General features: G+C 41.9%; 1 protein-coding gene across 1 annotated transcript in view; it reads left to right on the forward strand.

Moving 5' to 3' along the window:
• LOC140196463 (uncharacterized) overlaps positions 1 to 13,218 on the forward strand; it is a 388,255-nt gene that overhangs the window by 277,656 nt on the left and 97,381 nt on the right. The window contains exons 26-28 of the mRNA XM_072255725.1: positions 47 to 214; positions 10,022 to 10,379; positions 12,493 to 12,701. Coding sequence (XP_072111826.1) covers positions 47 to 214; positions 10,022 to 10,379; positions 12,493 to 12,701 — 735 coding nt within the window. The remainder of the gene's footprint in view (positions 1 to 46; positions 215 to 10,021; positions 10,380 to 12,492; positions 12,702 to 13,218) is intronic.

The following is a 13,218-nucleotide window of genomic DNA, read 5'->3' on the forward strand; positions in this document are numbered from 1 at the left end:
TCTACTCCTTGCAATCCCTGTATTGTGAACTCTGCCGTTTCCTCAGGTAAAGATGTTGAACAGTGAAAATGTGAGAAAGAGCCAGGAAATGGCAGAGCTGCAGTCTTGCATAGCATTGGAGGAACAGCACAGTGAGGAATGCAGGCGGGAATCCCTTGACCTGAAGCAGAAGATTACGGAGGCAGAAGTAATCCATGAATCAGCTCGCAAAGAGGTGGGATCAATCTTTTTTTTTAAATATAGAAGCCTTACAAGAGCATTATTCAACTCTATATACCTTCTGGTCAGCTGTTGTGAATGTTACTATTCTTTGACTTCTTTTGTGAAGTATTTCCATGCACCAGATAGACAGACAGACATGGTGTTAAACATCATTATGAGAATGTAAAGCCTCTATCAACCTACACTGGAAAAGTGCACAATCCAAGACTAGACTTGAAAGTGTAGCTTTTGCTTCTAAAGCAGGCATGATATCACTCAACGGGATCCTCTCTGCATCATCAGAGATGCATGTGTGAGCTCTTCTTCTCAGGATAGAGATGTGATGAGCAGAAATCCAACGCCTTCTGCAGCAGCACATCCCAGCTCATGCACCTCTTCAGTGTGACAAGAGTCCAGCTCAACAACCTGATACTGTACGGCCCCTGTGACTCAGAGTTCCTTTCAACATCTCCGCTCCAGCACATTGAAATTGACGGACCACTCATAACACCAATGTCTCCCTACTCACCTGAAATTTACCTGCTAGACAAGGTCAGAGCCTTGAAAACCACCTTTATGGAGGCACCAAGTCATCCAGCAGCAGAAGTGACTGTATTCATGGCTTATAGGAGACAATAAGACATAGAAGCAACATTAGTCTATTCAGCCAATTGTGTCTGCTCTACCATGGCTCATGATATCTATCATGGCTCATTCTCCACGGCCATCTGTGGCAATACATTCAACATATTTGCCACTCTTTGGCAAAATAAATTCCTCTTCACCTCTGTTCTAAAGGGATTTCTTCTGTTCTGAAAGGGTGCCATCTGGCCCTGGACTCCCCTAGTATGGTAAACAAACTCTCCATGTCTACTCTATTTCAATATTTGATTGGTTTAAATGAGATCACCCCCGCCCCCCCCCCCCCCATTTTTCCAAACTTCAGCAAGTACAGGCACAGAGCTATCTAATGTTCCTCATACATTAACCCTTTCATTCCGAGGATCATCATTGTGAACGTCCTCTGGACCCTCTCCAGTGCCAGCACATCCTTCCATATATATGGGGCCCCAAAACTGCTTACTATATTCCAAGCACAATCTGACCAATGCGTTATAAAGCTTCGGTATTACATCCTTCCTTTTATATTCTAGTCCTCCCAAAATGAATGCCACCATTGCAATTGCCTTCCTCACCATCGACTCAACCTGCAAGTTAGGGAATCCTGCACGAGGACTTCCAAGTCCTTTTGCACCTCTAATTTCTGAATTTTCTTCCTGTTTAGAAAAGAAGTTTACTCTTTTATTCATTCTACCAAAGAACATGACCATACACTTCCCTACACTATATTCAATTTGCCACTTTGCCCATTCTCCTCATCCGTCTAAGTACTCTGCATCCTCAGCACTACCTGCCCCTCTGCTTGTCTTCACATCATCTGGAAACCTGTCTAGAAAATCACCAATCCTGTCATCCAAATCCTTGGCGTATAATGTGAAAGGAAATGGTCCCATCACCGATGCCTGCAGAACACCATTGGTCACCAGCAGCCAATCAGAAAAGGCTGTTTTTATTCTCACTCTTTTCTCCCTGCCAGTCAGCCAATCTTCTGTCCACGCTGGAATCTTTCCTGTAATGCCATGGGCTCCCATCTTGTTTAGCAGCCTCATATACGGAACCCTGTTTGGGTTCAGGGTTATTGTCATTGAAGCATACAAATGTATACAGCTCAGTGAAGCATCGTTCCTCTCGGGCCAAGGTGCAAAGCACCGTACATATGTATAGTCACACACTGCACATATAGTTACGATTCATCACGTATGGTCACAAAGTAATATTAGCACAAGTCACAGAGTGGCATGGCCTGAAGATTGACTGGTTGACGTAAGTGCGAGGTGCATGCTTATGCAAGTCAGTATAATGTCATATCACTATAAAATAAAAAAAACAAACAGTTATATAAATATGCAAAACAGCAGCAATAAAAGATGAGTAGCGACCAGTGCAGAGTGCACGTGTCTGCGAGTTGGGGACTGGGGGTGGAAGGGCGCAAAGGCATTCAGGCAGGTTGTAGGTCTACTGGGTGGCAGCAGAGTGTTAAGGAGTGTAACAGCCTGGAGGAAGAAGCTGCTACCCAGCCTGACAGTTCCGGTTCTTATGCTGCGGTACCTTCTGCCTGATGGCAGGAGGTCAACAAGATTGTGCAAGGGATGGGAGAGGTCTTTGACAAAGCTGGAGGCAGATATATGTCCTGAGTGGGGGATTGGGGAGGGGTGGGGGAGACCCTGATGATGCTTTCAGCAGTTATCACTATCTGATGTATTGCAGTTCCTATACCAGACAGTGATGCAACTGGTCAATGAAATCTGAATGGTGCTCTGGCAGAATGTGGTGAGAACGTTGGGGGGAGAGGGGAGTGGCAGAGGGTTGCTCACTTGCCTCTCCCCTCAGGAAGTGGATGCTTTCGTGGCTGAAGACATAGTGTTGAGGTACCAGGTGAGGTCGTCACAAAGGAACCTGGTGCTCCTGCCTCCACAGAGAAGCCGTAGGGAGAGGTCAGCCTGCACCTTCCTGAAGTCCACAATCATTTCCTTTCTGGTTGGCTGCTGGCGACTAATGAGTTACTGCAGGGGTCGGGGTAATGGGACCACTTCTCTTAACATTATATGTCAATGATTTAGATGAAGGGTTTGATGATTTTCTAGCCAAGTTTGCGGATGATATGAAGACAGGTGGAAGGGCAGGTTTTTATGTTTACACCAGTAAACAAGCTGTTGTACCCCCTCCCTGTGTGCTGTTCCATCATTGTTGCTGATGAAGCCAGACACTGTTGTGTTGCCAGTGAACACTGATGTGGTTAGAACTGGATTTGGCAGTACAGTCATGCGTTAGCAGTGTGAACAACAGCGGGATGAGCGTGAAGCTCTGGGGAGCAGCGGTACCCAGCATGATTAAACCAGAAATGTCGCTGCCAGTATGGACCATCTCTGGTCTTTTCATCACGAAGTCATACAATTACAGAGGGAGGCGTTGAGACCCAAACTGGTAGCGGTCCAATTTCTGGGAAAGGATTGCATTGAAAGAAGAACCAAAGTAGATGAACAGCGTTCTGACATCGGTGACACCAGTATCCAGTTGGAACGGAACTGTGTGAATGGCAGAGGCTATGACATTGCCGATGGACCAACCTGGACGATATGCAAACCAATAGACGTCCATTGTGATGGGAAAGCTGGATTTAATGCAGGTCATCACCAGCTACTTGAAGCACATCATTATTACTAAGGCCTGTGCCATGGGGCGCTAGTCATTGAGACAGAATACAGGTGGCATTATGAGCACGAGCACTGGGATGATAGTGGTGGGGTTGTAGCCTGCGGGACTGGTGGTCTGATCCAAGATTTTGAAGATGTCAGTGAGAACATCTGCTAGCTGGGCTGCACAGTCTCTGAGCACACAGCCAGTTATGCTTTCAGGTCTTGTAGCTTTGTATTGTGTTGACCACACAAGGTATTCCTAAAGTATTCCTCACATCAGCTGTGGCTAGACTGAGTGTCTGCTCCAGGGAGTTGGAGGGGGGAAGGGGGCCTCTCTCACTAGCACATCATTTAGTGAATCAAAGTGTGCATAGAAGGCATTCGGCCTGGCAGGAAGAGGAGCCTCCCTGTCATTGATGCACAGGATAGACTTATAGTCCATTATCATCTGAATCCCTGTTACATATACTGCCTGTCCCTGGTGTTACAGAAGTGGCTGTAGCTTTTCTGTATGTAGTCCAGTAGAGATGATGCTTGGTGCTCGGCGCTGGGTGTCGAAGGGCTTGTCGGAGGTTCGAAGTTTTCGGACGCACTCAGTGTCGGCTGTGGTCAGGTGCTTCCAATGAATCGACAGTTGTTGGTGCCTGGTGGCTTATGGCAGAGAGAGTTTCTTTCTTCTACTGCCTGCTATCGGGGACTATCGGGAGTTGATCGGAACTTTGAGATTTTTTTTACCGTTCCCGTGGTCTGCTCTTTATCACTGTTGTAAATATATGTTATAATTATGTGGTCTTGTCAGTGTTAGTCTTTAGTTTGTCTTGTTTTTTTTGTGATATCACTCCGGAGGAACATTGTGTCATTTCTTAATGCATGCATGCATTTCTAAATGACAATAAACGAGGACTGAGTGTCCTCATAATTTAATCTAATTTTGCTTTCCTGATGGATTGGGAAAGAACAGCTCTTGTTGACTGAGACTGAGAGCTACCTTATCCCCCGAACTGAAGTCAGAAGGCCTTGTCATCGAATTATACCGCACAGGAACAGGTGCTTCTGTTCACTCTGTCCATTCCAACCACTAAGTACAGATCTCTACCAATCCCATTCAGCAGCACATGGTTCTAGCTTTCTACACCTATGCATCAACAGGAGAATACCTGTCTCCATCCTGGCTCAGCTAATGACTTCATAGTACAACCAATTCATCTTCAGACCTCCTCTAAACCTCTACTGCCCCACTTCGAACCTACAGTATGTCTTGTAGTATTAGACACCTTTGCTTTGTGAAAAAGTTTCTTGCTATTTATTGTAGAACATAGAATAGTACAACACAGGCACTGACCCATCGATGCACAATGATGTGCTGAGTTAATTAAATTAGTAATCCAATGTCCAACTAAATAAATCTCTTCTGCCTACATAATGACCATGTCCTTTCATTTATGTACATTCATGGGACTTTCTAAGAGCCACTTGGATGCTTCTATCATATTTGACTTCACCACTTTCCCAGGATTTATGTTCCAGGCACCCAGCACATTCTATGGTTAAGAAAAAACTAAATATCTCCTTTGAACTTAACCGCTCTCACCTTAAATGCATGCCCTCTAATATTAGACATTTCAACCCTGGGAAAAGGATACTGGCTGTCTATCTATGCCTCTCATTATCTTATGAACCTCCAAGTCTTTGCCACTCTAGAGGAAACAACCCAAGTTTGTTCAACCTCTCCTTATAATACATGCCCTCTTACCAGCATCCTGGTAAACCTCTCTTCACTCTCTCCAAAGCCTTGACGTCATTCCTACAATGGGTGAACAGAACTGATGAATACTCCTGATGCGGCTGCATTATAGATAATAATAATAATAGGCATCCGTTAGTCTCGTGAGACCATGGATTTCCGCCTTGGAGGGTTTCCAGGGCGCAGCCCTGGGCAAGGTTGTATGGAAGACCGACAGTTTCCCATGCTGCAAGTCCTCCCTCTCCACTCCACCAATGTTGTCCAAGGGAAGGGCACTAGGGCCGATACAGCTTGGCACCGGTGTCGTCGCAGAGCAATGTGTGGTTAAGTGCCTTGCTCAAGGACACAACATACTGCCTCAGCTGAGGCTCAAACTAGCGACCTTCAGATCACTAGACCGATGCCTTAAACACTTGGCCATGCGCCAACACACTTATAGAACAGGAGGTCTATAAAGCTGCAACATAACTTCCCAACTCAAACTCAATTCCTCGACTAATAAAGGCGAACATTTGATTTCTCAAAGTTTTATAAAATTGTACTAAGACCACCTTCCTTTGCCAGTCTGTGCCCTGGTTAATGAAAACCAGCATCCTGTAAGCCTTCTTCACCTCCTCTCTGTTGGTGCTACTGCCTTAACTAATCTTTGGATATGTACACCAAGGTATCTTTGTTCTTCAATTCTTTCTAGAGCCCAACTATTCATGGTACATGTCCTTCCCATATTAAGATCTTCCCCCCACCCATCCCATCCACCTAGAAATATATCACCTAACATTTATCAGGATTAAATTCCATTTGCCATTGCCCTGGTCAACTCACCAGCTGATCAATTTCACTTTGTATCCTAAAACTACCCTTCTCCCTATTCAGAATATTTATGATTTTCATGCCATCTGCAAACTTATTAATCATGCTGCCTATATTCACATTTATGTCAATAATGACTATGATAAACATCTGTTCATACAAATGGATGCAACAAAGCAGTGTGTAATACTCTTTTGAACTGTGAGTCTACTTTTGGTATGCTACTTCTATTCCATTAGTTGTAATGTTCTGTTTTGCAAACCTCTGTGCAAAAAAACTATGTTCTCTGTTCATTTTTACCCAGTCTCTTTATCCAAAAATCTAAATGTACCATATGCAGTGCTCACCCTCATCCACACCATCCTCAAAGAACTCCAAAATTAATTGAACATGATTTTCTTTTCATACACATGTTGATTCTACTCAATCACATTATATTTTTAAATGGTAACAAATCCTTTATAATAGATTCCAATGTTTTTCCAACTTCCAGTTTTGACAAATAGCCCTTCTGGCCCTTTGAGCCACGCCGACAGCAGTCCCCCGATCCAATCCTAGCCTAATCATGGAACAATTTATAACGACCAAGTAGCCTACCAAGCAGTACATCTTTGGACTGTGAGAGGAAACCCACATGGTCACAGGGAGAATGTACAAACTCCTAATTTCTGGCTAAAAGGTTAGCAGTTCTCTGTTCTCTCTCATCCTTCCTCCCTAGATAACTTGGATCATATTTACTGACCAATCTGCAAAAAAAACTATCCAAAATCCATAAACTTTGGAAGATTATAACCAGAGCATCCATTGTCTCCATAGCTAATGCTTAAAAAATTCTAGAATGTAAACCACCGGGCTCTCGGGATTTATCAGTCATCAAGCTGTAGCAAATCTTCTTTAGTTTCTCATTCACATTGAGCTGTCCAGTATTATGGCAGTTTTTTTGCTTTCTTCTGTGAGGGTCAACACAAAGTATAGGTAATTACACAGCCATTTCAATATTCCGTGGCTAAGTGGTTAAGGTGTTCGTCTAGTTATCTCAAGGTCGCTAGTTCGAGCCTCAGCTGTGGCAGCATATTTGTGCCCTTGAGCAAGGCACTTAATCACACATTGCTCTAGTCTGTGCGAGGAGTGGCGCCCCACACAGACTTCCAATCTGCACCTTGTAAGGCATGAAAATGCCTGACGCAGGCCTCTCATGGTCTGAGTCGATGTTCTTTCCCTCCCTTCAATCTTCCCTATTTAAATTCTCCCATGCCTGTCTATGGCCCTTGCTATTGCCCTTTGCCTTCACTAGTCTTTTTCTTTTTACATGTAGAATCTCCCGCAGCGTGTTCTCCTCTTTCTCATTAGGTTGCTCAATATCCAGCCTTCCCTTTATCAAATTCTTAGCCAGCCTAAGATGAGTTCTAAAATATTCCCAATCCTCATGCTGTCTGCTTTTTCTCAAAACTTTTTAAATTTGTTTCCTTAATTTTAATACAATGGTTTCTGGTTAATTGTGCCATTGATCGATTGGGTGAACCACTTATTTGGGCCAACGCTTAAAGAAAAAAAATTAAATTGGAGAAAATAGGTGGGGTTTCCTTCATTTAGTTGGTACACTATGTGCTTAATTGGAGCAGGGCTCTGTTGCCGAACAGTTTCTAATTAGTGTCAGTCGTGTGCACTTGCATGGCTGTTAGATACTACATGGTGCTCAGAGCAGACAGTTTTTAAATTGCACCAGTTGTGTGTGTTTGTGTTCAAAAAGTAGTGATTTTTGTTTCTGATAGTTGCTGAGAGATAAGCAGTGAGGCAATTCTGCTCACTGCATTTTCAAGCATTCGATCTTGCAGATGCCAGAAGCAGCCTGAAGTGAAAATGAAACTGTTTCATTAGTTCAATAAGTTAGGCACTACAAAGAATTTTAAGGTATCAACAATCATCTTGAATGTTGCAATGAAAATGAAGATTTGGAGGAATCAATCATTGAAAGGATTGTCTGAACACAGTGTATTATCTACACAAGGTATCTGCACTGATTTTGTTCATTTACGGTCATTCAAAAGACACAACAGCATATACTGGGTTAATTACTCCATTGATAACTATTAGGAATTAATACATAGTTTTATAGTACTGTAGTATCGATAATGTTCTAATTTGTTCTGTTTTTTACATGTAAATACTCAATTTGTTGGTCAGTTAAATGGCAGTTTGTCTTTTTAATACATTTTTAGCTATTTTCATAAAACTTCAGCTAATTGAGGCAGCCACTTAATTGAGCCAAAATGTATCGGTTCTGATATGTCTCAATTAACTGGAATCTACTGTACTCTGTTTAAATTCTGTTGCAATTCATGATTGCACCACTTTATCTGTATATTTGTATATTTGTTTTCAAAGTTCAAATTAGATTTATTCTCAAAACATGCATACAGTTTACAACGCTGAAATTCATCTTCCCCATAGACAGTCACAAAACAAAGAAGAATCATGGAGCCAACTCAATTAAAGTAAAACATCAAACCCCCACCACCACCCACGTGCAAAAAAATCATGCAAACAGCAACAAAAATTATTGACAAACACAGAATACAAAACATGAAGAGCATATTTCAATACAGTTCCGTGTAGTGTTCATTATCTTCAAGCTGCTCGATTCAAAACTTGCCCAATAGCTGTGACAAAAAAAGAGTAATCAAAAACTAGTACTGGAAATAGAACACATCATAAAATCTGAATTAAATTTTTAAATCATGGATTATATTTTTAAATGCTTCCTATTGTATGCTCACTATCAATATAGTTCCTCTAGCTTTCCAAAACAACTTACACCTCATCTCTTCATAGTTAGTTTAGAATGGAAATTATGATTTCAGAATTCACTACAACAACATAGCATCCCATTATCATCACTCCTTAGAAGCCCCTTAATAAGCTTATTAATTAACCCTTGCACAGAGCTAGATCTAAAATTTCCTGTGTCCCCAGCTAATTCTTCAACATACTGATCTAGAAATACATCTTGTATGCATTTCAGCAATTCATCCTCTGCATCGTTGGTATTAATTTGATTTCCCCAGTCTACGTGTGCATTAATTAAATTAGAGGATGTGGTTACATAGGAGGTAAGATTTTGCGGAGTCATGTTTTTTAACAATGGTAGAGGTTGTATTGGCTTGTAGATGGCAAACTATTATACATATTTCATTCACAGCTTTTTCAAAAATTGTGTACTGTGGACAGTTTTACTCAGTCTCTGTGTCAATGCACTTGGCATTGGAACCATTGCATAATTACAGCAGAGTAGTGGACCGAAAAGTCTTTGCTTTTGGGGTAACAAATCAATATCAACACTTTCTTGGTTTACTCCCACGCCAAGATATTGAAGGCAGTTGTCGAGTAACTCTCCGCCAAGTCGTACAAAAAACATAACGCCAACACTGAGTGGATTTTTATCACACACCTTTATTACTTATTAGTTGCAAGGGGAAAGCTCAGCTCCACTCCCATCAAGGATGGTAGGAGACCTCCAATACATCATTTACAAAGCATTCTTTTTATACATGAAAGGGAGACAAGCTTACTATTTTCAGTAAGCTCAGTCCTTTCAATACATTCGTTGTGGTCTGCCATTTGTGGCAGACTCATCTCTGCTGCTTCCTTACTCTTGCACGATGTTCATTACAATGGGTGCTGGCATTCATGTATTCACTTAGTAAGCATATTTCTTGTAGCCATGTACATATATTGCAAAATATTAGCTTAGCATTCTGGGATTCTCTACTCCATTTTATTGCTTCAAGTGGTTACAAAAAATATAAAGTTCAATACATATTTCCACAGTCATCCAGTGAATATTGATCTTCAGATTGTTTCAATCAACGTAAAGATTAAAATCCTCAGATTAAGACCCGAAGCAAATTTACTTAAATCATTCCTGGTAACCACATGGATAAACAGTGTGCCTCACCACCATTCACCTGAATTATGACTGACAGTGATAAGTCCTGCTTACTTTTTGCAGATTGCTGTTCTCCAAAAGAAGATAGTAGATATGGAAAGTAAGTTCCATGGACGTGAGAAAGAACTTCTTGAACAGTTGGAGAACTTCCAGTTGAATGAGAAGAAGTTCCTAGACAACAAACACAGCCTGGAAAAGAAGCTGCAGCAAGCCCAGGAGGAAGCAGATGAGCTGATGCTGAAGATTTGTGCCATGGAAGGCCGTGTCACTGGTCTTGAAGCGGAGCTGTCTAAAGTGGAGGCTGCCAAGAGGGATGTCGAGGTCCAGTTAGATAGCTTGCACTCTACACTGAGGAGAACCTTGGGAATTGGACGGTCTGGCCGTAGTCCATCACCGCAGAGACCTCTCTCTCCCACCAAAGGTACCAAATCAAACAGAGTACACTTCAGTTCACATAAACTATTGCTGCTGTTTGTAAGTTTGCTTATTACTGTACCAAGATTTCATTGTTTTTGAACACTGATTGATAACCTCTGCCTCATTTGATTTGATAGATCAGCACTGTCATATCTCTAACCTGTTATCTTTCTAAGTTCATCCTATACAAATTAAATTTCCAGTTTCTGTATATCACTTTTCCAAATTTGATCTTCATTGTGATCACTATTCACAAGCTGCTCACACTTACTTTTAAACACATCTGCTCTATTTTATTTCTTTCTCCCATTGTAGAAGTTCTTTCTCCATTGGTAGGAGTATCAAAAAGAACAGTGGATTGCTTTAATGGCAGAGGGAGGAGCTTTAAGACTGTTAAGGGAGCAGCTGATATCGGGCACTCACTGCCAGAGGAGATGTGGAGACAAATTGAACCATCACATTTAAAAGGCAGTTGGGCTGACACTTGAATAGGAATATGGGACTAGTCTTGGAAAACACAAAGGTTAGCACGGACATGAGTGGGCCAGAGAGTCCTCTTCTATCTTGTAAGATTCAATGACTGCACTGCCCTCACCGAGGCACTGTAACATCAACCAGACAGTCAGCCAAACTCCATTCAAAAATGACCTGAGAGTTGGGGTGCAGCCTCCTAGCTCCTTGCTTTTATTGCAGACTCAATGGTGGGAGATAGTGAATAAGGAGTGAAATTGAAAAGCAACAAAATAGAGTGCAATTATCACATTTTTCTAGTCACACAAGTAAATATACAGACATAAGTAAGAACTTAGTTTAGTTTCCGCAGGTAACTATTATAAGATTCCAACAGGTAGATACTCCAGGTAAATAATATGTAAACCATTAGCATCTAGATCAGTGTCTAATAAACTCAAAATAACATTCTATTTCAGCAAAATCTTATTGATACCTTTAGCTCAACTTCTAAGCCATATAACATCAGCTTACAAGCAATGCTTCTGCTGGGGAAACAACAGGATAGCTTTGGATAGAACCGTTGTTCGCTCCTAACATAAGCCTGTAGCCTACTGCCAGTCAATGTGTTTCTCGACTTATTATTTCCTGGCTGCACAGGAAGTGACCTAATCCAGATCAAAAACAGCTCATTAAAATAAAAGCTGACGGTGTTTAATCACATAGAAAAACATAAATGAATTGGCAACCTCGAAACAGTAGAGAGGATTCTTGCATTGTGTATCTTCATCTAAAATCAGACCTTAGAGATTATCTTCCCCTGTCAGTAGGAGATAGTTTTAAACCGTGCTGGTAGCAGAAAATGTCTAAAATAGTTTAGCCTCACTTAAGGATTTTTTTTAACTGTACAGTACATCTCTTTTATCTATTGATGCTGTTTGGATTTCTGAGTGTTTTATGCCGTTCCTAGTAAATTATCTGACTGTGGGGTTGAGTAAACAAAAGGGGAGAGTAGTCAGGAGGGGAGGAGAAATGGTGTGTGTGGAATCACAGTGCCTACCACCAGGAGCACGAGGCAGCCTGCATGGATCCAGCCATCTTGTCCATCCAGTTTTAAATGCCTATAGATTTCGTGGTGGTGCCTGAGGACTAAATTATAACAAATGTTCCACCGTTGTTCAAAACGGAATGTGAGGATAAAGCCAGTTACTAAGGTTAGGCTGTTTAGCTTTAGGCACAGGATATTGGGTTGCAGAAGACAGAATCTGGAGCAATACATAAAGCACTAGGAGAACTCAGCAGGTGGAGGGAGATGAACAGTTCATGCTTTGGGATGAGACCCTTTATCTGGACTAGCCATTGGCAAGTAAATGAAAAGTAATGGGAGGAAATTGATTTTTACACAACAAGAGGCAAGGTCTACAATTCATTTGCTGAAGTTATGGAGGTACTTACGGTATTCAATTGCCATATTCAAAGGACAACTGTAAATTGTTTAATAAAACAAGAATTTGCAGGTCAGTGGGGAGAGGGTGTGGAGGTGGAAGAGGACTCATTTTGTACATGGAGGTGGTGTACATTCAACTGGCCATTTGGCCCCTTTCTGTGCTGAAGCTATTCCGTTTTCATTTCTGTGATGAATTGAACTCTGTGTCCTGAAACCCCAGGATTTGACAACACCTTCATTGCCTCCACTGATGAACGGTACAGCCCAGTCCCACAAGCAGGATCCCCCAGTCACAGCCATTCCGGCTCGCCTTACCGCTCAATGTTACCCGTCCGAGGCAGGCAGTGCGCGGCGGACGTCAACCCAGAAGTGGTTAAAGGTGCACTGCAAGACTTCCTGCAGGAACTTCGTGGCGCACAAAGGCAAAAGGTGAGGTATCTCAGAACTCTATGAGGAATAAATTGATCTGTACTTTATATGCGACGCACAAATGATCCCAGTGCAGCAAGGTCCATGTGGATAATGCACTTAACACAGGAAACCTTCAGAGAAAATTCATAATGGAAATTGAGAAGTGGTCATTAAATTTCAAAAAATAAAGACAGACACTTGCATTGGTGTAACACATTGGTAGATTAAAATGGGCTCTATAATTTACCTGGTCATATGCGGATAATGGTGAAAAACTTCAAAAGAGAATTGCTGGGCCTGAAAGTGAATAAAGTGCATGGATGCAGAAAAATAAAGAGAAGGGGCTGGCATGGACACTTGGGTCAAATGGCCTTCTTCCTTATACTTGTAAAGGAGTGAATTCTGAAGCAATTTCATGTGGAGCAATCCCATATGGGCAGGATCAGACAAGCAAATCAAATATTCTTCGCTGAAGAACATCCGTAATGGTTTCGTAACTTACTTATCTTTGTACTGGCAGACTGTACATGCCTTC

Source organism: Mobula birostris, chromosome 4 (assembly GCF_030028105.1).
Source record: "Mobula birostris isolate sMobBir1 chromosome 4, sMobBir1.hap1, whole genome shotgun sequence".
In the NCBI taxonomy this organism is placed as follows: Eukaryota; Metazoa; Chordata; class Chondrichthyes; order Myliobatiformes; family Myliobatidae; genus Mobula; species Mobula birostris.